This window comes from Dromiciops gliroides, chromosome 1 (genome assembly GCF_019393635.1).
Source record: "Dromiciops gliroides isolate mDroGli1 chromosome 1, mDroGli1.pri, whole genome shotgun sequence".
Taxonomy (NCBI): domain Eukaryota; kingdom Metazoa; phylum Chordata; class Mammalia; order Microbiotheria; family Microbiotheriidae; genus Dromiciops; species Dromiciops gliroides.
In genome coordinates this window covers 672,203,971-672,230,191 of record NC_057861.1, presented here as the reverse complement: position 1 = coordinate 672,230,191, position 26,221 = coordinate 672,203,971, and the positions used below count along the sequence as shown (strand labels likewise).

Here is a 26,221-nt window from a genome sequence, read left to right as displayed (position 1 = left end):
GACATCTTATCCCACTACGAGCCCACGCCCCCTCCTCTAGACCCTTCCACAATCTCGCTAACCTGACTACATTTCAACAATCCTTTAGTCCCAAGCGGAAGTTACCTACTGCGCGCCCACGCCCCCTCCTCTAGACCCTTCCACAATCTCGCTAACCTGACTACATTTCAACAATCCTTTAGTCCCAAGCGGAAGTTACCTACTGCGCAGACTCCGCCTCAGCCTCGGTACCACCGAGAAAAGCGGCAGAAGAAAGGGGGTAGGGTCGGGGGTGGGGGTAGAAGTGGGAGGAGCGAAAATGAAGCGAGGACGAGCGCGTGCGCAGAATGCTCTGCTTACACCACCGACCTTCCACTTTTCCCCTCCCTTATAGGGCACTAGAACTTTAAAGCCCGTTCCAGAGCAGGTCTTCTCTCCCCCCTCCCCCCCTGCACTTTTCTCGTTCTTCCGTTATTCCCCCTCCCTCGCCATAGGGCTCTCGCGGCCTTTGGCAGTGATCTCGCGTTGTTTGGCGACGCCAAAAGGCAAGGGGCGTGAAGGGGGGCGGAAGGCGTTGAAGGGGAGGGGGCTTCGAGGAGGGAGGCAGGACCTGGATGGGAGGAGGGAGGTGGCAGTGTGGGTAGGTAAATGGTGTCGGGCTGCCGCCGCGGTGGCCGCTCTTTGTTTTCGGTCACTTGAAGAGCCGCCAGGTGAGGACTGTCCCTCCTCGTCTCGGGGCCCATCCCAATCCCTGCGAGCAGGCGGGCGCTGGACGCCGGTCGGGGCCGCGGCCTGGCCTGTCACGGTTGCCGGAGTGCGGAGGCATCGCCCCCCTCCGGCCTCACGCGCGCGTTCCCGGGAGCCCCGCCCTCCTCCCCGCCCTCCCCTTCCCCTGCCGGTGCCTGGGCCCCGCCGCCTCCTAACCAGCCTCCCCCTTTCCTCCCTTGTCCCAGGGCCAGCTGTCGCTGTCGCCGCTTCTGTCGCGATGGGGGCGCAGGACCGGCCGCAGTGCCACTTCGACATCGAGATCAATCGTGAGCCGGGTGAGCGAGCGGGGAAGCAGGGTGGGTGGACCAGTGGGGTTCGGACCTGCCGTGCACACACCCCCTTCTTCCTCCCTTCCTCTCTCTGCGCCTCCCGAAGAAGAGGCGCTGCCCGAACCCCTCTTTGTTCCCTGCTCCTCGGCCACGGAAATCGAGGCGGCCCCGGGCGCCCCCGGTCTGTTTTTTATAACGTTATTCGAAGCCTCGGGTTCCCTGCCTGTGAAATGCAGGGGTTTGGCTCCAATTTCTGTAGCTTTTTAAGGATGTTTACAAAGTCTTCCTCCACTGGGGAGCAAGTACGGGTAGCATTATCCCCATTTGACAGCTGAGCCAGTGCATTCCTGGAGAGTTGAAATGACTTGCACAGGGTCATACAGCCAGGGAGGTCTCTTCCGACTTTAATATTTAGTGAACGTCAGGTCATTGGGTCTTGACCTTTATTTCACGTGTAACGTTTTCTTCAGTTAAGAGGCAGGGCTTAATTAAGTCTTCCTCAAAATTGCAACCAAAAACCCATGAAAAATCTAAGTTAAGTTAATTGGATCATTCACTTTAGAGCTGGAAAAGGACCTAAGAGGTTGCCTGGTTTAAATCCCTATATCCTGCAGGTGGGGAAACTGATCCAGGGACTTTCAGTGACTTCATCCACAGCTCAGTTTTGAATCGAGGACCCCTGATTCTAAAATCACTGTTCTTCCCAATACATCTGGCTGCCATTTCACTTTAGTTCACTTGAGTATAACTCTGGGAGCTAAAGTTCCCAATATAGGTCAGTTTAGTTAAACAAGCATTTATTAAGTGCTTACTGTGTGCAAGGTTTAAGATGCAGAGAAAACTGATTATCCAGGAATTTTATAAAGCTTGAGGGCAGGGACTGGCTCCCTTTAATATTTGTGTGCTTGATCTAGTAGGTGCTTAGTAAATGACTGTTGATTAATTACTCTAATGAAAAGCTCTTTATAGGAAGATTACTAGCTGAAATAATTGCCATAAACACATGAGGTGCTATGCCTATGCCTAACACTTTATGACCAAATCCAGCTATGTTCATTTGGTTGACCTATTGTTTATTGCCTAGATCTATAGGAGCTAAAATCAGGGATGTTACTGACTCTTTATATTGAGAAGGAGAAAGTGACTCCCCAAAGTTACAGTGGCAGAGTTGGGACTTACTTGGGTCTTCTTATTCCAGGTTCAGTGCTCTTTTACTGTGCTACGTGCCCTTGGCAAATAACCTCCCGTCTTCCTGGCAGCTGATCATTTAGTTCATCAGTTTATGTTGGGGGGGGAGGGCTGAGGGTTGCTTCCCCTCTAACTTAGCTGACTGACCCCCTTCTCAATGCAAATGAGTTATGGTTTCACATTTCTACGACTCTGGTTTTACATGAGACCTAATGCATTTCTGATGTTGCTTTGCTGAACCACTGATTCTGCAGTCCAGACTGCATTTTCTAAAAGAATCTGTAGCCAAAATTTCTGGGGCTCTCCCAACAAAGCTGTGAAAATGAAATCTACTAAATTTTTTAATGTATAAACCTATATTTGATTATGTTTTGTCTATAAATTTATAAAACTAGAGCCATTAGTAACAATTTTTGCATGATAATCACAGTAACTTCGCTGTATTATAATACAACATATATGTATATAAAATAATTTTAAATAAATCATGCTACCAAGTAGCTGGGGTTACCAAAGACATATTACTTTAATGCGTAAATATTGTTGGAACATGTTCCTTTCCAAGCGGTTTTTACAGGATTGTATGCTCTCTAGAAAAAAAATCAGTGGACTCTCTATTAAGTAACTTCTTCCAAAAGCTTGTCACAGTGTTTTTAATCACAGTGCTGCATTATGTAGGGTTTATTTCAGTTCTTTTTAGCATAGGTCGAAAGTTAGCACAGCCTGACCTTTTTATCAAATAGAACATATTTATTCTTCAGATTTAGGTTTTAAGTAAACTGCAAACCACGATCCCTGAAAATGCAAGCAAAATTCACTGCAGTTTTCTCTTATGTAAAATAGAGATAATAATTTCACCCAGTAATAGCAGGGTTGTTATGAGGATCAAATGCGATACTATTTGTAAAGTGTTTTGTAAACCTTAAAGTGCTATATAAATGTTAGCTGCTGCTGTTGTCATTATCACTGTATTCACGGTATAGGTGAAATCCTGACTACAAATAACCATTAGAACAAAAGCCCTGCATAGGCATGCACTGCATAATGTTGCTATGACCTATGTATCTTTTTTGCAATTCGATTTAACAAACATTTATTAAGTATTTATTGTGTTCCTGGTAATGTGTTACTTTAAGGGTTCTAACCAAACTTGTCTAATTGTGGAAACTCCACTTGAGGGTCATCTGGTTGATGATACCCATCTATAACTTAGTTTCTAAGGTGACCACATTTCTGTCCCAAGTTTAGGGAAAATTCGCTGGGGTTTCTAATATATTTGTTACTTATAAATTAGAAGCTCTAGCACCAGTTTGGGGGCATTAAGCATTTATTAAAGCATACCAAGTGTTAGTGAAAAGAGAACACCTGGGTCAGAAAGTTAAGAAAAGGCCTATCTAGCCTAGAGCTCCAGCCTGGCCTGCTTCTTCCTCCAAGTCCTCTAACATGAGCCTGTTAGCCAAACTGAGAGTGGAAGTTTCTTCTGATTTCAGAGGAGAGGTGTTCCTTACACACTGCTTCAAGCTAATTGGCTAGCATCCCCCAAATCCATTGGTTCACTGGACTTGAGGGTGGTCTTCTGTTGAGGTTAGAGTTCACACCCTCTGAGAACACACCCTCTTGAGGGCCAGGTGTGAATTAATTTTAAGTGAGTTAATCAGTGGTCAGTCAATCCAGTCAATCTTAATCCAATCAATCCCCTCCTTCCAAAACCCATTATTTTCTCACACATTTAATATGTCATAGGTATTTATTTGATTTCCACATAGCTTTTCAGAAAGACTGGTTGAATGAAGTGAGCTTTATTTGGAACAAGTGCCTTGTTCTTGAATAGAATTTGACCAGAGTTTATTCAGCTAATATGTTCTACTTTTTGTGTGCTCAGTGTTAATTTTATCTATGAACAACAGAACCTCATTGGAAAGAGATTATTGATAGTAATCACACTTGCCTGGATTAGCAAGAGAGCAAAAGTTCTGATAAAAATGAGGTCATAGCATTAAAAAATGCTATATCTATTATCAGTAGGACTTAAGCCTTTATTCTCTTCCCTGTCCCCCGAGCCATGTGCCTGAAACAGCAGTCACTGCCATCAAAGAGCTTATATGGTCTACTGGGAAGATACTTCATGTTCCCAGATAAGAAAATACAGGATATATGCAGAATAAATATACAGTTACATATCATATAAGTAATTCTTTTGAAAGTGAAAGCAAGAGACCTGGCCTTGTTGTCAGGGTTCAAATTCTACCTCTATCACCTATTTGACTCTATGACCCTGGGCAGGTCTCTGAGACTAAATTACTTAGAAGGTACTAATGGCCCTGAGTTCAAATCTTATCTCTGCCATTTACTACCTTTACCTTGGGCAAGTCACTTAACCTCTATGGGCTTCAGTTTCTTTATCTGTAAAATGAGGAGGTTGGACTAGGTTACTTCCAAGGCCCCCTTTAGCTCTGCATCTATGATCTCTGTTGGTAGAGGAAGTTACAGTTAGGAAAGCTAACAGTGATGGAATCATGGTTCCAGATTAAAAATAAATAGACTATAGTAGAAGTAAGAAGAGCAAGGAATGTTAGAGTGTAACATAGGACCTAAACTTGCCTCTTCTCCCTCCTTTACCACTAGCCCCATTTCTGATCCCTCATTAAGCTTTGTTGTTTGTGTACCCACAACATTTCTTGTAGCTGCTCTCTTCTTTATAAATACATAACTCTCATCTTGGTTCAGGGTCTCAATCCTTGCCCTGGACATTGATTACAACAGGCTCTTAATTCATCTTTCTACCTTTATGCTCTCTTTTCCATTTCATCCTCCACAGTTGCCAATATAATTTGAAGGGGTAGGTCTGACTTTGTCACTTCTCAAGTTCCCTGTTGATTCTAATGTGAAATTAAAACTCTCCTGCCTGGTGTTTTAAATCCCTTCACATTCAGGTTCCTACCTACCTTTCCATCCTTATTTCACATTATTCACTTTTGTCATGACTCTAGACAATGAATTTCTCCTCACATTCAACATGGCATTACCTGACAGCATGACTTAGCTTGCCCCCCATAACTGGAGTGTACCATCTCCTCACCTTAAAAGCTCAGTTCGGATGCCACCTCCCTATCTTCACTTCTTCTGCCCCCCATCCCCCTAGTAGAGTTCTCTCCTTCCTAAAATGATTTTGTATTTTGTAGGCTATAAACTCCCTGAGAACAGAGATGGTTTTGTTTTTTTCCCTTTGTATTCCCAATGCCTTGCACTTCAGTGTTTAAGTTTAAGTAGATGCTTAAATAAATGTTTGTGTTGTTGAGTATGGATGTCCTGGAGTAGATAGGACTTTTCCTGGGTACATGGAATTCACCAGGCATGTTTCTTAGAGATTTTTTTGGATGTGCTTTGTTTTCATGTCACATTTATTTCTGAATATAGTCTACCTTCCTCCCATACCCAATAAACGTACTTTGTAACAAAGATTTTAAATCAGCCAACACATCAGCTGAATGAGGAGGTTGGACTTGTTAGCCTCCCATATGCCTTCTGTCTCTGCATCTATGATCCTGTGATTTGACATTATATGAAATATTCTACTGTAGTAGTCCCCCAAGTCTTCTCCGGTGCTACTTTTGGTCATTTTATGGATTTTAAAGAAGCTAATTTGGGGAGAAAAATCTGGCTAGTTGTTGCACTGTCCTCAAAGTAAAATCATCTCTTTTCCTTAGAAGTTTTGATATATAAAAGGCGATTACAGACTTTGTTACCAGGGATTGGAGAATACCACTGCCATATCATCTTTATCAAGTTTTTGGCAGGCTGCCCTTTATTAGGTCCAGAATCTTTCCTCCCAATCTAATCCTGCTAATAAAGGAGCCCCTGGGGCTAACTCTTGAGTACATTTCTTCTTACATTGGTCCCACAGGAAGTTGCCTTACCGACATCACCTATGGCCTTTTTCTTTTCTTTCTTGGTAAAAAGTTGCAGAATAGTCAAACAGAAAGGGTCTGATGATTGCTTGCAACGGATTTTCTCCAGTTTTAAATTTCAAAGCAGGAAGAGGTTTTGTTCTGCTTTGCTTTTCTCAGGGTGTTCTTGTCTTTGGAGTTTCCTTTTCTACCTCTGCTCCCACAAAATTGTTCTCTTGAAGTGATCCTACCATGGTACTTTAGTACCTTTATTTATATTCAGTCATTTCATTCATCAGACTGGAACTTACCTAAGTGCAGAGACCAAATCTTATTTATGTCCTATAGTAGTAGATATTTTGACAGTTGGATTTTCAGTGAGTGAAACATTGATTCAAACCTGAGTTACGGGGATAAAATTGGAGTGGTTTTGCCTATGTGGTGTTCTGGATAACACAGAATTAGTAAACCATGTGCCCAGAAAAATTGAACTACATCTAAGAAATGAGTTATCCATAAATAACTATTAAAAGTTTTCTTTTGTGAACTGAATTAAGTACAGGCTCTGGGGATTGTTATATACCTAAAGTTGATAATACCTCCCTTTAAAGGAATTTATAATCCAAAAACGAGAGCAAACAGTCCTAAGAACAGAAGTGAATTAATGTGCACAAGAGCACTTCACTTCACAAAAGGGCATGTACATGATAGGTATAACTCTGCTACTTTATTCTTGATTCTAGAAGGCTCCAGCAGGCCCTACAAAGGCAGCAACAGACTTTCTTGTCTGAGTTGTCCTAGATAAGGGTCAAGAACCTTTGTCACCAGAAGATTGACTGCCAGGTGCAAAAAGATCTTTTTGGCCACAGCAGTTTATGAAAACAAAGCATGTCATCAGTGGTGGTGGAAGGTGGTGTACCTACACAGCACAGTCCTAGAGCATTTTGTCTCCATCATACCTTTGCTGTTATCACCTTCTTTCTGTCTTGTCATGCTCATTTGCAAAAATATTGTAGTCTTCTTTTTTGAGATTCTAAGCTCCTTGAGGAAAGACTGTCATTTTTAGCTTTGTATCCTTAGTTTTGAGTACAAGAGTACATGTAAATACTAAAGGTTGGTGAATGAATTGAAATTTGAGATACTGAAGGGTACAGAGAGGTAAAGAAGCAATCCGGTATAAAGTATTGCTTTTGAATTGAGAAAAATACTTCGGTGAAAGCACATATTAAGCAAAATCCTTAGGAAATTTGATTGTTTTGTTTCTTATGAGATAAAAAGGGCATTGCTCTCTCTCTCTGAGATTCTAAGCTTCAAAAGACCACTAAAAGGAGGGAAGGGAAGGCACGTGCTAAGTTAAGCACTTTACAAATATTACCTCTTTTGTTAGGTAGGTACTGTCACTGTTAGCCCCATTTTACAGATGAGAAAGTGGAGGCAAACAGGACAAATGATTTGTCCAGGGCTGCACAACTAATAAATGTCTGAGGCTGAAATTGAACTCATGTTTTCTTCACTCCAGGTCCTGTTAATATTCTATACACTAGTTATTATTATTCAGAAATAAAATTAGTTACACAAATATCAAATGTTAAATATATATATATATATAAATATTAAGTCTGCTTATGCATGTTCATACCACTAGTTAATGGTGCTAATGTACTTTTTTTTTAAGAGGCTATTTTTATTTTGTTTGGCTTTTTTTGCTGTGCAATGGGTGTTAAGTGACTTGCCCAGGGTCACACAGCTAGTAAGTGTCAAGTGTCTAAGGCCGGATTTGAACTCAGGTCCTCCTGAATCCAGGGCCAGTGCTTTATCTACTGTGCCACCTTGTTGCCCCTACTAATGTACTTTTGAAAAGAAATTTTCAGCTCTCATCTCATCATTTTACAGTTCAGTGAATTGAGGTCTAGAGAAATAAAAATGACCTTTTCCTATTTTAGCTGTGATCTTGGTGTAAAGTTTCTGCTGTGTCCTGCCAGTAGCTTTCATATGTGTGTGTGTGTGTGTGTGTGTGTGTGTATACACACACACATACAGTTTGGGCCAAGCATGCCCAGGCACTCCTCAGTATCTCCATTTTAAAAGTGTATTAAATTTTTTTTATTAAAGTCACTTTATTTTTTTTCATAACAGTATTTTATTATTTTCCAGTTACATGTTGAGATAGTTTTCAACATTTGTTTTTATAAGATTTCTAGTTTCAAATTTTTCTCCCTCCCTCCCGCCTCCCCAAGACGGCAAGCAATCTGATATAGGTTATATATATATATAAGTCACGTTAAATGTATTTCTCCATTAGTCATGCTGTGCAAGAAGAATCAGAGCAAAGGAAAAACTCCAAAAAAGAAAAACAAAAAAAATAGAAATAGTATGGTTCAGTCTGCATCTAGATTCCATAGTTCTTTTTTTTTTTCTGGATTTGGAGAGCATTTACCATCATGAGTCCTTTGGAACTATCTTGGATCATTATTGTATTGCTTAGAAGAGCCAAGTCTATCACAGCTGATCAACACACAATGTTGTTTATACTTTGTACAACGTTCTCCTGGTTTTGCTCATCTCACTCAGCATCAGTTCATGTAAGTCCTTCCAGGTTTCTCTGAAATCCATCTGCTCATCATTCTTTTCTTTTCTTTTTTTAAAGTATTTTATTATTTTCCAGTTACATAAAAGGATAGTTTTTCCATATTTGTTTTTTTTTTTTTTTAGTGAGGCAATTGGGGTTAAGTGACTTGGCCAGGGTCACACAGCTAGTAAGTGTTAAGTGTCTAAGGCCGGATTTGAACTCAGGGAGTCCTGAATCCAGGGCCGGTGCTCTATCCACTGCGCCACCTAGCTGCCCCTCCATATTTGTTTTTACAGGATTTTTAATTCCAAATTTTTTTCTCCCATCCTCCCCAAGATGGAAAACAGTCTGATATAGGTTGTATATGTACAAGTGTATTTTAAAATTAAAATTTTTCAGTTAAAAGCATTTCTCTCCCTACTTCCTCTCCCCACTGGGGAAAAAAAAAGCAAAAGAAAAACTAAACCCTGCTAAGAAATATGCACCATCAAGTAAAACAGATTTCCACATTAGCCATTTAGAAATATATGTCAGTACAAACTATTTTGAGAAACTTGACACTCTAATCAACACAAAGATCAGCCACTATTTCAGAAAACTCATGATGAAACATCTTGTCCAATATCCTGGAGTTAGAGAGGTGATGGACTCAGAACACAAATTGAGATGATTTTTTGGTTATGACCATTTCAGAAATTTGTTGTCCTTGTTCGTGTGTTTTTGTAACAAGGATTTTTTTATTTTCTTCCTTTCTCAATGTGTGTGGTGGTAGGAAGTGGGGGCAGGGGTATGCGCAGGTGGGGAGTTGTGAGGGAGAGCAGGCAAATTTTCATTTGAAAATAACATTTTTTTGAAAAATGTATGTCTTTATTCTGTATCTTGAATCCATCACCTCTGTTAGGAACATTTTTCATTATCAGTCTTCTGATGCTATGATTGTCCATTGCATGAATCAGAATTCTTTCCAAGTTGTCTTTATGGTGTCGTCTTTTGTATAAATTGTTCTTTTGGTTCTACTCACTTCACTTTGCTTCAGTTCATACTGGTCCTCCCAGAGTATTCTGAAACCATGCCTTTCATCATTTCTCACAGCACAATATCCCATTTAATTCATAGAACATACTGTGTTTAGCCATTACTCAAATTGGTTCTCTCCCACCTTAGTTTCCGATTCTTAGTGACCATGCAAAGAGCTGCTATGACTATTTTTTGTGCATATGGGTCCTTTTCCTTATTCTTTTATCTCTTTGGGATATAGACCTAGTAGTAGTACAGCTGGGCCAACGACATATACAGTTTAGTAACTTTTTGGACATAGTTCCAAATTACTTTCCAAAATGGCCAGACCATGGGGCAGCTAGGTGGTGCAATGGATAGAGCACTGGCCCTGGATTCAGGAGGACCTGAGTTCAAAACCGGCCTCAGATACTTAACACTTACTAGCTGTGTGACCCTGGGCAAGTCACTTAACCCCAGTTGACTAGCAAAGAAAGGGGAAAAAAAAGAAAACAAAATGGCCAGACCATTTCACAACACTACTAGCAGTGTATTAATGTGTCTGTTTTCCTGCAGTTCCTTTTTTATCATCTTTGCCAATCTGAGGGGTATGAGATAGGATTGTTTTAATTTGCATTTCTCTAATTATTAGTGATTTGTAACATTTTTTCATATGGTTATTGTTGGCTTTCATTTCTTGTTTCTTCTTTTGAAAACTGCCTGTTCATATCCTTTGACTTAATCAATTGGGGAATGACTCTTAGTCTTATAAATTTAAATCCCCTCCGTACATATTTTAGAATTGAGACCTTTGTCAGAGAAACATGCTACAGAGATTTCCTCCCCCCCCCCCCCATTTACCTGCTTCCCTTCTAATTTTAGTGTCATTCAGCCTACACCCTCTTTTCTTTTCTTTTTTTGGTGGGGCAGTGAGGGTTAAGTGACTTGCCCAGGGTCACACAGCTAGTGTCAAGTGTCTGAGGCTGGATTTGAACTCAGGTCTTCCTGAATCCAGGGCTGGTGCTCTATCCACTGCGCCACCTAGCTGCCCCATTATCTCTATTTTACATGTGGTTTGATGGGGGGGGGGGGGGGGGGTGGGGGGGAACGGGACTAAGACAGGGTAAATGATTTGCCCAGGGTCACACAGCTAGTAGATTGGATTTGAATTCAGGTCTTCCTCACTCCAGGCCTGATGTGTTCAATCTACTGGGTCACTTGTCTAGATAGAGGTCTTTTATTTTATTAGATTCCCCTATGTTCCTTGATGATGTTAAGGCTCTGAGGAGACACATGTTCAGCTAATGAGTAACCACTTTGTTTCCAGTTGTTTGTAACTACTGAAGGTGCTGCCATGAAATATTTTTCTATAAATGTAGTCTTTCCATTTTTTGGGGGGGAAGGCAGGGCAATGAGGGTTAAGTGACTTGCCCAGGGCCACACAGCTAGTAAGTGTCAAGTGTCTGAGGCCTGATTTGAACTCAGGTCCTCCTGACTCCAGGGCCAGTGCTCTATCCACTGCACCACCTAGCTGCCCCTCTTCTATTTTTGACCTTCTTGGGGTGGGTCAAATGGAATCAAACTTGGTTTTCCTGAATGAAGTGCTCTTTGTACTTTACCAAGCTGATAAGGAACTCTAGAGGTTATAGTTTGGTGTCTATAAAACTTCAGCACTGTTATAAGGAACAGATGATTTATTTTGAAATTTAAAAGTTTCTATTTTAAGTAAGATTTTGTTACTTCTATAGAAGTATAAGTATTGATGGTCCAGTGACTTTGGGGGACAGGAATAGGGGAGGAAGCCCTCCACTTCTGTGACTTGGAGTTTCCTTTTCTGTAAATTGAAGGCATTTGGCTTTTGAGGTTCCTTCCAGCTCTGAATCTATGATCTTATGTCCATGACTTTATGATGATGTTAGAATAGCTTTGCCGTGATTTTGGAATCAAACCAATTCTCTTTTTTTATACCTTGTTTTTATCCATCATCAATTTTCTTCCTTTATCAATTTAAATATACAAAGCTACAATTGGAGAAATAGGTTGAACCTGATACTCAGTCGAATTTAGAACTTAGCTTTTGCAGTATTTCTTAGGTTTAGTATATTCAGTTTTTTCTTTCATAGTTGTTCCATGTGCTTCATTGTGGTGGCATATTTGATAGATGCTGGAAAAGTAAAAATGGGCAGACCTTGGCAGCAGCTTGACTACTAGGGGTGGGGAATGAGAGATAAGTGAGGAATCAGTATGAGTCCTAGGTTTGAGACCTTGAGGTGCTGAGAGAATGACGATGCCCTCCAGTGATCAGGGAGGGAGGGAGGTTTAGAGAATCCTCAGGGTTAGCTATTAGCCGTGTATATCTTTAAAGTAAGCAGAAGTAATAGCTACAAGTGAAAAGCAGAAGTTGACTTTAAAAAGATATTTTATCACTGATCAACTTTTTTTTCAGTCTCAGTACCACTAGAGGGCACTCAATGATTTCTAATAATTTGTGAAGGACAGTAAAATGATAAGATAGTTTGAAATTTTCAGGAGCAGAAATTTGAGCTGCTTTAGGTTTTACAAAAGTATCTTATACATCAAGGAAATCCTGAAATTGGCCATAGGTACCTTGATCAGGTATGGGTTAACTAGATGTCCTCTCAGGTCCTTTCCAGCCCCTGATGTTTCATGACTGAGTTTTATCCTATATAAAAGTATTGGCCCTGAATACAGGGGACCAGAGTATGCTGCACTCTGAACTAGCGTTTACCTGGAGATATTAGGCAAATTTCCAAAAAGAATATATCCACAGCTAGGTGGCCCACTGGATAGAGAGTGCCAGCCAGGAGTCAAAAAGATCTGAGTTCAAATTTGGCCTCAGACAATTGCTAGCTGTGTGATCCTGGACAAGTCGCTTAACTCCTATTTCCTCAGTTTCTGCATCTTTAAGATGGGAGTAGTAGCATTTGCCTCCCAAGCTTCTGAGGATCAAATGAGATATAACGGTTGTAAAGTGCTTAACACAGTGCTTGGAACAAAGTAGTGTTACATAAATATTCATTGTTGTTATTACCTATCTGCTTTCTTGGTGGTCTCATGTACACCTATGGGTTGTTATTTGGGGAGGGTGTTGTTTTTATACAGATAAATTTCAGCTCTCTCTATCTAGCCCTGATCTCTCTTCTGAACTCTAGTCCTACATCACCAAACTATCTTGGACATTTCCAGCTGGATATCCTGTTGTTCAGTTTGGGAGCCATTTCCCTGGGAAGCCTTATGTGCCTAAAGTGGATTTTACCATGTTCTTGAAGTCAAGAAGACCTGAGTTTGAAGCCTGTCACAGGCAATTATTGGCAGTTGTGTCTCTCTCTGACCCCATGGACCATACCACATACTGTCCATGTGGTTTTTCTACCAAAGATACTGAAGTGGTTGACCATTTCCTTCTCCACTGGATTAAGGCAAACCAGTTTATAAATATCTGAGGCTGGATTTGAACAAAGGTCTTTCTGACTCCAGGTCCTATAGGAACCTCAAATTCAGCATGTCCCCCTCCTTTTTCCCTCATTATTCTTCCTAACTTTATTGTTTCTATTGAGGGCACTTGCATTCATCCATTTACTTACTACCTTTGAGTCATTCTTGACTCTCCCTCACTCCACTTATCATTCAGTTATCAAATCTTGATTCTGTTTCGAGAACCTCTCTCCTATCTATGGCCTACTCTTTATCTTGTGACCCCACCACTTTAGTTAGTTATGCCCTTAACACCTCTCACCTGACCTATTTAATGCCTGCCTAAGTGGCCTCTATCCTCTTCCTTTTCTAATTCAGCCTCAACCCAGCTGCCAAAGTGATGATTCTAAAGCACAGCCACGTTGCCGGCTACTGGCTCTCTGTTTGCTTTAGTAGAAAATGTGAACTCTTCTATGTAGCATTTCAAGCCTTTTACAGTTTCAGTGGGAACCTAGGTTTCCAGGCATATTACACATTCACTCCACATTCCAGCCAAACTGGTTGCTTCCTTGTTGTTCCTCACATCCAGTATTCCATCTTTCTTGTGCCTTTGCAAAGCTGCCCCATCTCTTCCCCCCCCCCCCAATACCTTGAATGTCCTTCTTTCTCCCTAGGCAGCTTAGTGGCAGGCCTGGAGTCAGGAAGACCTGATTTAAAATTTGTCCATAGAAGCTTCCTAGCTATGTGACTCAGGGGTAAGTCTCTTCAACTATGTAATAGGGGTCATAATAGCATCTACCTGCTTGAGTGCTTGTAAAGCTCAGGTGAGATATTTGTAAAGTGCTTGGCACTGTGCCTGGCATATAGTAAACACTTAAGAAATGCACCTTTCCTGTCCTGTCCTCTTGGACCATCTCTAAATTCCTTCAAAGTTCAACTCAGCATTGCCTTTAAATGGGACTTTTCTTGGTTTCCTCCCAACTGCTAGTTAACTTGTTCCTCTAATTACCTTTATTTACTTTGCATATATTTTTGCATCTATTCCATCAGATTTTTGCCCCTGTGATAGACTATAAGCCTCTAGAGGGCAGGGAATGTTTCATTGTGGTGTTTGTATCCCCAGTACCTAGCATAATGCTTGGCTTCTTATATAGTGTATACTTAAGAAATGCTAGTTGATTGATTACTTGGTACTGTATGGAGTTCAGGGAAGAAGATTTCATGTGTTTAATACATTTAATTACTGGAACAGTATGTAATACCTTCTTTGGGCATTTGTGGGTTGGGTGGCAGCTACTTCAGATTCCAGGGGGGTAACCTTGAGTCTGCACTGATAAAAGCTAGCATTTATATAACACTTTAAGATTTTACAAATTTCTGATTTGATCCTCACAACAACCCTGTGAGGTAGGTACTATTGTTATTATCCCCATTTTACAGATGAGGAAACTAAGGCAAATGGAAGTGATTTGCCCAGTGTCACGTGGCTAGTATTTGAAGTTACATTTTTCTGATCTTTCTGACTCCAGGCCCAGTGCTTTATCAATTGCATCACTAGTTGACTTACTAATAACACTGTAGATCACAGTGCCAACTGATTTGCTCATTAACAATAAGCCATTAGGGGCAGCTAGGTGGCACAGTGGATACAGCACCGGCCCTGGAGTCAGGAGGACCTGAGTTCAAATCCGGCCTCAGACACTTAACACTTACTAGCTGTGTGACCCCAGGCAAGTCACTTAACCCCAATTGCCTCACTAAAAAAAAAAGCCAACCCCCCCCCTCCCAAAACAATAAGGCATTAGATGCAATGAACTCATAGCAAAGGCCTTTACTATATTGGCATAGTAAGAGCAGTAGCTCCAAAACATTATCCTTAAGCATGGGATTAGATGATCTTTTTTTTTTGAGGGTTAAGTAACTTGCCCAGGCTCACACAGCTAATAAGTGTCAAGGGTCTGAGGCTGGATTTGAATTCAGGTCCTCCTGAATCCAGTGCCAGTGCTCTCTATCCACAGCACCACCTAGCTGCCCCCCTTTTTTGTTTGTTTTTGTTGTTTTTTTCTGTTCTTTTGGGAGGGGGGGGCAAGGCAATGAAGGTTAAGTGACTTGCCCAGGGTCACACAGCATGTACGTGTCAACTGTCTGAGGCTGGATTTGAACTCAGGTCCTCCTGAATCCAGGGCCAATGCTTTATCCACTGCATCTTCAAATCTACATGGCATCCATGGGGAAAGTTGGCTCAGGGAGGTGGTATTCTGTAATATTTAGATTACTCAAGCTCCTCCTGACTTTCCTGTTTCCTTCTGCTGGGCATCTTACATTTAATTATCCCCCTACTATGAGGATGTGCTGGGGTAGAATATATATGATGGGATACCTTCACACAGGCCAGGGATTTTCGCATCTGCTTCTTTCTAGTCCCAATTCTAGAAAGATCAGAAATCAAGAAGGTAGAACATTAGATCCAGCTCACTTTCTTCTTTCATTTTTTGTTTTTAAAAATTAGATTTTATTAATAACCTTCGTTTTTTACATTGCCTAGATTTTCCCTTATTCCTCCTATATACCCTCCCAAAGACTCATCCCTTAACAAATATTAATTTTTAAATTTAATTTAATTTAAAAAATTTTTTCCGATTACATGTAAAGATATTTTTTGTTCCAAATTTTTCTTCCACCCTCCCTTCCCTCCCCCCTCCCAAAGCCAGCATGCAACCTAATAGAGGTTATACATTAAAATTGTTAAATATATTTCCACATTAGTCATGTTGTAAAAGAAGAATTAGAACAAAAGGGGGAGAGAAAGCAAGAAAGAATAAACAACAACAACAACAAAAGTGAAAAGAGTATGCTTCAATCTGCATTTAGACTCCATAGTTTTTTTTCTGAATGTAGAGAGCATTTTCCACTGTCTTTTGGCTTTGTCTTGGATCATTGTATTGCTGAGGAAAAAGTCTGTCATAGTTGATCATCACACAGTGTTGTTGATACAGTGTACAATGTTCTCTTGGTTCTGCTCATTTCATTCAGCATAAATTCATGTAAGTCTTACCAGGTTTTTCTGAAATCAGTCTGCTCGTCATTTTTTTTTTCCTTTTTTCCTTTTTTTTTTTTTTTTGCGCGGGGCAATGGGGGTTAAGTGACTTTCCCTGGGCTACACAGCTAGTAAGTGTCAGGTGTCTGAGGCTGGATTTGAACTCAGGTCCTCCTGAATCCAAGACCAGTGCTTTATCCACTGCGCCACCTAGCTGCCCCCATGCTCGTCATTTCTTACAGCACAACAGTATTCCATTACAATTATGTAGCCATTCCTCAATCGATGGTGTTAGAAATGTGGCTAACAGCTCAAATAATGTTGTGCAACTCTAGTGTTAGCAGCCCTAGGGTTGCTAGCAGGTTGACGATCAAAGAATCCAAGCAAGCAGCAGTCCATGGGTGAAGGCTTCTTTATTCATCTTTGCGAAGATGGGTACTTTTCTGAATGTGCGGGAGAGTGTACGGACATGAGATCCCTCACCTCTATACCCCTCAAGGGGTCCCCTCCAACTAATCACATTAAGGCATTTTACTCTTCCTCATTTACATACTTTCCCCCTATCAACATACCTCATAACAATAACAACCAATCAGATTGTACCAAGTGGACCAATCACAGTGCTAGAAACTAGTCAGGTGGTACCAGTCGGCCAATCAGATTTTACAAACTACAATACCAGGCCATAACCTATTCTGGGCAAGTGTCTGCTCCTCCTCAGAACAATCCTATGCTGGAGTAAGAATGTCCCCATTCCCCGCTAAACAGCGCTTGTGTAAACATAACCTTTCGAAACAAAACTCAAATCAGGACTTGAGCTCCAAGTCACTTGGGGATCACCTTGGGCGCCTCAAGGTGAACTCCCAACCCAGCCGGACTCCCACAAAACCCAGGCCCTTCTTCAGGCCCTGCTTGGGCCTAAGGCCCAGGAGCCTTGGCTCCTCAGAGCCTCGTGTGCCAGGTGGCCCCATACTAGGAGGTTTGGGCAACAAAGCTGTAAGGCCTGAAACCAGACTCACTCTCTGCCTTTAGGGCTCTGAGAAGAGTCCAAATACGGTCTCTTCTCTCAATGGGTATCCTCTCAATTTCCAATTCTTTGCCACCACAAAAAGAGCAGCTGTAAATATTTTTGTACATGTGGGTCCTTTTCGCTTTTTTATGATTTCCTGGGGATATAGACCTAGTAGTGGTATTGCTAAGGTCAAAGGGTATGCACAGTTTTATAGCCTTTTGGGCATGGTTCCAAATTGCTCTCCAGAATAGTTGGATCAGTTCACATCCAGTTTACTTTCTTCACAAAGTCCTCATTTTTAATATTTTGTCATAGAAGATATGGTTGAGCTCCAGTTATATTAACTTCTTTTTTTGTCTTGTTCTTAATGCATAGCCATGTTGGTGGAGAAGTTTAAAAAATTGGTTAAAATGAGTTGAATTATTTGTGGATTTCAGTTATCTATTTGAACCTTCTCTTCTGTTGTAACTGGTATTATTGGATATATTCAAAGATTTTGAATTTATTTGATAATAGCCTGTTTTTCCATGTGTTTTCTTTTAGTTGGTCGTATTATGTTTCAGCTCTTCTCAGACATATGTCCAAAGACATGCAAAAATTTCCTTTGCTTATGCTCAGGTAAGTGAAATATTTAGTATTTTCTAGGGAAAAAGTTACCTTGATTACCGCTGTCTCTTGATTGACAAAATAGATATTTTCCAGAAAAAGAAGAATGAAATGAATTTTATAAATCACTATAATACTGGGGATCCATTATTTTGGGAATAACAAAAAGTTGTAAGATTGTTACCCTCTTACGTGGTAAAATCTTCTAATGCAGTTTAAAAAAGTATGATACCCAAAATACAATTCACTTCTTGTAGTTTATTTAAGAAATTAAATTCTAGTCTGTGACATAATTAAACTTTCCAAATTTAGGATTGTTAATGAAGACTAAGTTATTTCCCTTCCTTATAATGGGGATATATATATATATATATATATATATATATATATATATCTCATATATCTAGATATTAAATGTATGTGTACAAAAGTACTAACAAATATTTTTGTATTGACTTATTTTTGTATAAACCACAAGCGAATAGTATTAATTTATCTGTATAAAAATCTTGAATCAGTCATGTTTCTAGTGCAAGTCTCAATCATATCCTTCCCATATTATGGTAATGGATTCAAGTTGGTTTTTCTCTCTGATTTCCTTCTTTGAATCCATACTGCATACTACTGCCAAATTAATCTTCCAAAAATATGATTTTTAAAAAAATCATAGCATTATCCTGTTTGGGAATTTGCAATAGCTTACTATTGCTTACCACCTTAAGCATAAACTCCTGCATAGCTTTCAGTACCTTTTATGATTTGCCCCCCACTTTATGTATACACACTTATTTCCCACTTTTCTCTAACTGGATTCCTCTGTTTCAGCTAGAAATACCCACTCACTATCCCTTGAATATACTATACAGGAGTCTGCTTCCTGCCTTGGTGCATACTGTAACCCAACATTCATCCTCAACAGTAATAATAACTCATTTCTCTAGCCCTTTTAGATTTATAAAATACTTTGTTCACAACAGCCATATGAGGAAGTACAATATCATGCCTTACAGAGAAGGAAACTGAGGTTTAGAGAGATTAGACAAGTTGTTTTTAGTGGTTCTTAAGCTAGGAAGTGGCAAAACTACAAATAAAACCTGTTTTCTCACTCCAAGCCTAGTACTTTGCCTACTCAAACCAACTCAAATCTTATTTCTTTTCTATTTTAATCCACATCTATCATTTCCTTCTTTGAATGCCTGTATTTTTGATACTCCTTTCCATATAAGTTAAGATTTAATAGACATTATTTTATTTTATTGGGGGGGAAGGCAGGGCAATGAGGGTTAAGTGACTTGCCCAAGCTCACACAGCTAGTAAGTAGCAAGTATCTGAGGCTGGATTTGAACTCAGGTCCTCCTGAATCCAGGGCCAGTGCTTTATCTGCTGCACCACCTAGCTACCCCAAATTATACATAATTTTAAGGTTTTTTCCTTCATACCTCTCTTTGTGTCTCTAAGAAGAATATTAGCTAGTCGAGAGCTGGGGCCAGACTTTTACTTGAATCTCCCCATTGTGCTCAGTCTGGCTCTGGGAAGATAGAAAGCCTTCCTCAGTAAATTATTGATTCTTTAAAATTACATATATTTATATATACACACCCACATGCATATACACATACTTGTATGTTTGTGTATGTATATGTTTGTAGCAGTAACCTTTTTTTTCAGGTGAAAAAGGTCTTGGGAAAACAACTGGAAAGAAGTTATGTTACAAAGGGTCTACATTCCATCGTGTGGTTAAAAACTTTATGATTCAGGGTGGGGACTTCAGTGAAGGTAAAGCTGAATATTATGCTTATAACACTCCATCTGTTTAGCTTCTAAGATAAATTTCATCTTTTATTTTCCTAAGTTACAACTTAGCTAAATTTTAAAATTAATGTTAGATGTATTAGTATTCAATAAATGCTTGTTGAATGCTTTTTCTAATGTTTAGATGTTAAAATATTAAAATATTTTCCTCTTTGTTTTCATGAAATTGATATTAGTAATCTAGTACCATAGTACCATAGACTTAGAACTGGAAAGAACCTCAAACTTGTGGTTCCCAATTTTTGTTCTTCCACAAACCCTTTAATTTAACATACTACTCATAATCATAAGCAGTTATTTACTTCTTGAGGTACTATTAAAGAATTTGTAGCTCAAACTCCTTGAACCAGTGTCATGAACTCCCAAGGGGTTTGTGAATCACTAAATGGGAACTGGTTGTTTAGTTCAACCCTCTCATTTTACAGATAAATACACTAAGGCCTCAAGAAGGGTAAGTGACTAGCTCAGGGCCACACAGGTGTAGTGAGTAGCAAAGTTGGAACTAGATTCAGGTCTTCTGACTTCAGTGTTTTTTGGATTCTGAAGGTACTAAGTTCTTATGCTTTCTGATATTTTGATGAGTTGACTACTTCTTGAAATAACTTGACTTTTCAACGTTGAAGTAGTATTTGTCGTGGCAGAATTTAACATCTATTTGGACATTAGGGATTATTAAAAGAGTCTTGTCTCATGAAGTTAAGTCCTGAGTTTTTAAAAGATTTTGGAGTAGTGTGGTTTTCATAATGTTACAGAAGTTTTGGAAGTGCCTTCCAGCAACATAGGAGCCATAAAATTAATTCCTTTTGCATACATTAAATTTAACATCTATAATTTTTAGGATTTCTTAATATAATCCATATTTTACAGGTAATGGGAAAGGAGGAGAATCAATTTATGGAGGCTATTTTAAAGGTAAGGCCTAATATTTTATGGTTTTTGTTTCAATTCTGGGATAAAGCAAGCTTGATTCCTAGACTTTTAATGAAAAGTTTAATAGTTCATCTTTTGCATGAAACTAACTTTGCATGAAAATACTTTTATTTGCATGAATTTTGGGGTAAACTTACTGTAATATTTAACTTTTAATTGACAAGATTAATTAAGGCTAACTTTATTGGTTAAACATGACTTTCAGCATGGAGGTTAGGCAACTTTATTCATGAAAACTCCTATCTTCCTGCCTAAAACTGTCAACATATTCTTTTGTTTATAGAGAATGTGGTCTTTTGCAAAATGAAAAGGTAAGAGAACGAAGCTCAGTAACACAAATTCAAACTCTGTTCCTTTGCACCCTTCCTAATAAATTTATGGACAGCCTGGGGCAGTTGATGGCTGGATTTCTAGATTGCTTGAAGGTGTGGAGAATTCTGTATATGATTTCATACCTACATTTGTCTGGATTTCTTTTCTTTTGACGGTTGTAAATTACGTCAGGGAAAAAAATATCTAGTGATTCTTTTCAATACAAGCAACAAATATGTTTTAAACTGTGGTATTCCCTTCCTTTCCAAAGGTTTGTATGTTTTATTTTGTGTTACTAAAAAGATATGATTATAGCTATATAGTATTAGTATAAAACTTTCAAAAAGTAACTTTACATTTTTCCTCTTAACAAAAATGCCCCAGAAAAGAGATTTGCAAAGATTAATAGTGGGGGTCCAGTTTCAGGTCTCAAAACCATGAGAGTTATAGTATTATAATAGCCTTGTATATTTCTTTTGAAAATTTGGATTATTACTCTTTTCAGAAGCCTGTTCATAAGGTAATTATTTTTTAAAGTACTCTTATGTTTTTGTTGAATGAATTTTTTTGACCAAATGTTTGCTTTGAAGAAGGATGCTTGTATGAATGTAAGGAGGCATGAAGAAATGTGCAGAGTAGTTGTCTTTTGTTAGAACATCTATATAAGTGCTCCTCACCAGATTCTCAGTGCCCTTTAAGATTATAGTAGCTGATTTATTAATATGGTTCTGTTTGGCTGTGACAGTCTGAAGTTGTAATGCTATAGACTCCTAAAGTAGCCTTAGATTTCATTTCATTGCTCCCCATGGCAAATGTTTGTGTCTTTGAAAGTTGATCCTATTTCAGTTTAAATATACCTTTTCACTTTTGTTGCCCTGGTTTTGTTGACAGCTTTTGTAATCCTATTGAGTAGAAGGAACACTTAATTTTACTCATAATTTAGATGTGTCCCTTGCCACTTAATTTATTTTATCTTTCATGATATTAATTTGAATTCATTTATTTGTAATTCATATCTAGGGGTTCAATAAATAAATGTGCAAATATGTATATTTTTCAACTATTTATTTATTTAAGTATTTGGAACTTTTGGGAAAGTAGAGCTTTGCAACAGAATAGTTTCATAGCTTTTATTTATTGTTTTCCATAACAGTTGATAGGGATGTCTTCCTGCAAGCAGGTTCTAAGTAAAAACAACAAGAACAACAACACTTCTGAGGCTGTTTCTTTAAAGTGTTTAAAAATATAGGATTTTTTTCCCCTCAAGGCTTTAATAAGTAAATTTTGGGGGCCTATCTTTTGTTGTTTGAACTTTTACTATTTCATTAGACTTAATTTTCTTTTTTTAAGTATTCAGTCGAGTATCTATACTGACCAGAAGAAGAATGTCATCCTTAAATTTCCATATATTACTATGAAAATTACATTTTGGAGTTGACGTATAACTAGAGACTGACTAACCTGTTCTTTCTTCAAACAGATGAAAACTTTGTTCTCAAACATGACAGAGCGTTCCTTTTGTCAATGGCAAATCGAGGGAAACATACCAATGGTTCCCAGTTTTTCATGTGAGTAGGCATATTTCAGAGTTGAGCTTTTCTAAAACAGAGAAGCGCTGTTCATGAGAAAGATGGTATTGCTAAACCAATTTTGTTAGAATTTTATCAGCTTAGTTTTTATGAAATCATTTACCTGCCTACCCATTTTGAATGTTACAGTAAATGTAATGTCTAGCTGGAATGGTCCCAGCATTCAGCATTTGTCCTGGATTTGAAGAATGGAGCTTATAGAGATATAACTTGAAGCTTATTATTTCTTCAAAGCATTTTAAGTCATTTTACAAAAGAAATTGGCTTTGACTTTTAGGTACTCTAATGTCTAAGTAAATTGCGGGGCTCAGTTTACAGCCACCAAATTAAAATACACGTGAATGTATACCAGTTTGTTTATTGCCCAGTATTTTGAAATTGCTCATGGAAGAGGACCAAATGTGTCATGAGGCAAAGCATGCAGTAAGTTTGAGTAAATTGTTGTGTATTTTTGTTTTGAAATGTAATTTTTTTGTTTTATTGAAGCTCTTTGAGTTGGTCTCAGAGGTGCCATTATTTTCTGTTTCTTGCATAAATATAACTGATTGCTTAAAAAGCACTTCAAAAGTGTTCAAACTCAGTGTGTTACATTTGTGTAATTATTTGAATTGGTCCAGTACAGCTGCTGTTTCCTTTTTAATGATTGCCCCAATTTATAACTCTCATAGTATTCAGGAAACTTCAAATAACTAGACCAAAACCCAAACCTAACAAAAGCTTTATAAAAAAAGAACTAACTCATCTCTTAATTGAAGATCTTGCTGGATTCTGTAGCATTCATGTTAGTTGTTTGGTTGTCTACAATACTTTCTATTTTATTTTTGCTCAAAAAAAATACCCAAACTTATTTTGGTCACTGTTATATAGAATAAATGTAAAAGAGAATTGTATAACGTAAAGTTTGGTGTGTTTTATTGGCAGTATACCTCACTGTTGGGGCATACATGGACTAGAAAAATGTATTCCCAATGGCTTAAACAAAAAAGTTTTCTTTGCCATCTTTTTTTGAGTGGATGAGAATGAATGGCGCTTCCCTGTCATAAAGGATTAAATTGTTCATTTAAAATATTACATTTTACTTTTGCCTGAAAAAAAGATTTCCCACATTTATGATCTAAAAAAAGTTCAGATAAGAGACATTTTTAGGGCTGTGCCTAAATAATGTTGCAAAAAATGGAAAGCTAATAAAACACAAAATGAAAGTCATTTTAGTTTTGTGCCAGTAGTTGGGAGTAGTTTAGAAAGGCACAGGAAAAGCACTGACTTGTGCATTCTATATTTTGGAAATATATCAAATGGTTTCTATTGACTCTTCTTGAGGTCCAAAGTAAGTTAATCAAAAAGAATTTAGGTGAAAAACTAATCCTGGTAGTTTGGAATCAATTTAATGTAATAACTTTGTTTTTGATTGAGATCAAGATTTCCATTTTTAAGCTTATCTGAACTCTGAACATGACAAACTATTGATTCATCAGTCAAGAAGCTACCATCTGAGGGCTCTAAAGTTTCTTTTAGATTTCCTTTTTCACATATTAGTAAATTTTAAACTTTGATTTTAAAATGGCAGTCACTTATCTTCATACTTAGATTAAGTTCTTTTTAGAAACTCAAATTTTAAATTTACTAATTCTAACATAAAAACAATAATATAATAAAAGATTCCCCTTTTTAAAAAAGTCATACTTTTTGATTTTAATATACCTTATGTTTATGTCCTTTTGGAGAATGTTTAGGTGAAAAGTAACTGTCTGAAGTGAAGAGTATTCCATTTAATTTCCTTTGGAATGTTGTTGGGTATGAACCACAAATAGAAGTCAGGTGTTTATTTGTATAAATGTACAAATTTTGAAGGATTTATTCACATACAGTACCCATAAGCTGGTAAACCTCATATCTCAACAAATTAGAATTAAGAAGAAATTTTAGAGCTTAAAGACAGCCTGACTTTTATTTGATATCTTTCTTAATAACCAAACCAATAACATTTCAAAGCTATTTATATATAACCATTTATAGAAATGTATGTGTGTGAGCATGTGCATGGGCATGTGCACGCACACATATGAAGAAAAATCGATATCTATATTCACATACTTAGTAGATAAACTCGAGTTATGTGTTTGTGGACACTGAAGTTTGTATGTATGTGTGTATGTGTATGTATTGAATAATAGCACTAAAATTATCTAAATCAAAACTTTAAGATAAAAAAGTAACTATTCTATTTTAGGTTTATTATTTTTGTTCTGAAAAGATGCCTAGAGGCAAAGGGAGTCATAAAAGTTGCATAGCAATTTTCCCCATCATATCCTTAATTGGTATATCTGTCTGCTACTTTCACATAAACTGAAACCATTCCCTTTAGATATAAAATAAAGCAATGTTCACAATTCCTAAAGTAAAATATTTTCCCTTAAATCCTGAAAAATGTTCAACTAGTGAAAAATCTGAATGGGTAGATAGAAATGGAGAATAGTGCCCATAAAATGACAGTGTATGTTGAACATTTCTAATCACTGGTTAGTATTGTTGAACCACAAATCCATTGAAAGTTGGGAGTTGTCAGTTTTTTAAAAAAGGATAATGTACTATTTTTAGGAAACAGACATGCTGTAGTTAATAAACTTGGAGTAATGGAGATTTCGAGAGAGCTTTTAGAATCAGCCTGATACTCCCATGTGGCATGTTATTGTTTCATGGACTTCCTTTATGCAGATCTACCTTATTCTTTCTTAGTGATAGCTTTTTTACAAAGTAGCTGAAGTTGAGAGGGAAGAGAAATATTAAATACTCTTCAGCCAAATCTAATAAAATGAAATTGAATGGGGAGAAAAGAAAAGTTTGACAAATAGGTTCAGAATGGGGGATTCTTCTGAAAATGATTTAGGAGTTTTAGTGGTAAAAAGGCAACAAGCATTTATTTAAATGTTGACTATGTACCAAGTACTGTGCTAAGCACTGGTAATGAAAATACAAGTGGAAAGTCTTGGTCCTCAAGGATATTACATTCTAGTTGGGGAAGACAACATATAAGGAAGCTTAAAAGTATGGGGTGGGGTAGAGATGGTACCCATTAAGAGTGTCATGACAGAGAAAGTCCAGAAGAGTTAGGACTGAAGCCATGCTTGGCCTGAGTGTCCTTAAAAATGGATATTCTGGGAAGGACCAGCCAATCAGAACAAGAAGCTACAGGGGTAGAGGGTGTTTAAAGTATGTGGAGTCCAAGGCTACAGTGAGTTTGCAGAGTGAAGAGGTTTCTGGGGCATTGAGTCAGGAGTATAGCCTGTAGAGGAAAGTGTACCTCAGACTTGGTATTGGTCAGCAGTATGATAATGCCAGACAGAAAAGCTCATGTAATCATAGACCACATAGTGCCCAGGATTAGGGAGATATGATGGCTTTACCAGATTTTTCCCTGGTCACACCACATTTGGGATCTTATATGTGTTCAGTTTGGGTATCACATCTTAGGATGTTGGTTGATAAAATGGAAAGTGTCCAGGAGAAGATCACCAGGATGGAGCAGGGCTTTGAGATCATGCTCATAATTAGAATTTGTTGAAGGCACTGTGGGCATAAGAGGAGACATTGATAGCTATGTTCAAAGGTTTGAAGAACTGTCATGAGAAAGTGGGATTAACTGTTTTTTTTAGTCCCAGAGGCAGAATTTGAAGGTGTGGGTAGAAGTTTCAGAGGAGCACATTCCAGTTGAGCAAAAGGAAACATTTCTAGCAGTCAGAAGCAGATTGGGGCCATGGGAATTGTGGGTTCCCCTTAGTAGAAAGAGGTCTTTTAAAATACTTGAAGAGTGCTTGTTAACTGTGTTAAAAGG

The 26,221-nt window shown here is 38.4% G+C and overlaps 1 protein-coding gene across 11 annotated transcripts in view; it reads left to right on the top strand.

The window, feature by feature from the left end:
- Positions 1-360: 360 nt before the first annotated feature.
- Positions 361-26,221, top strand: part of NKTR (natural killer cell triggering receptor) — a 62,230-nt gene continuing 36,369 nt past the window's right edge. For 7 of the 11 annotated variants that reach the window (XM_044004808.1, XM_044004793.1, XM_044004773.1 and 4 more), the window contains exons 1-6: positions 569-689; positions 933-1,022; positions 17,684-17,758; positions 19,415-19,522; positions 20,426-20,470; positions 22,281-22,368. In XM_044004808.1, coding sequence (XP_043860743.1) covers positions 965-1,022; positions 17,684-17,758; positions 19,415-19,522; positions 20,426-20,470; positions 22,281-22,368 — 374 coding nt within the window. In that variant the 5' untranslated portion in view covers positions 569-689; positions 933-964. Of the gene's footprint in view, positions 525-568; positions 690-897; positions 1,023-17,683; positions 17,759-19,414; positions 19,523-20,425; positions 20,471-20,771; positions 20,800-22,280; positions 22,369-26,221 lie in introns of those variants that run through there. The other 4 variants (XM_044004764.1, XM_044004832.1, XM_044004754.1 and 1 more) reach the window with 4 other exon arrangements.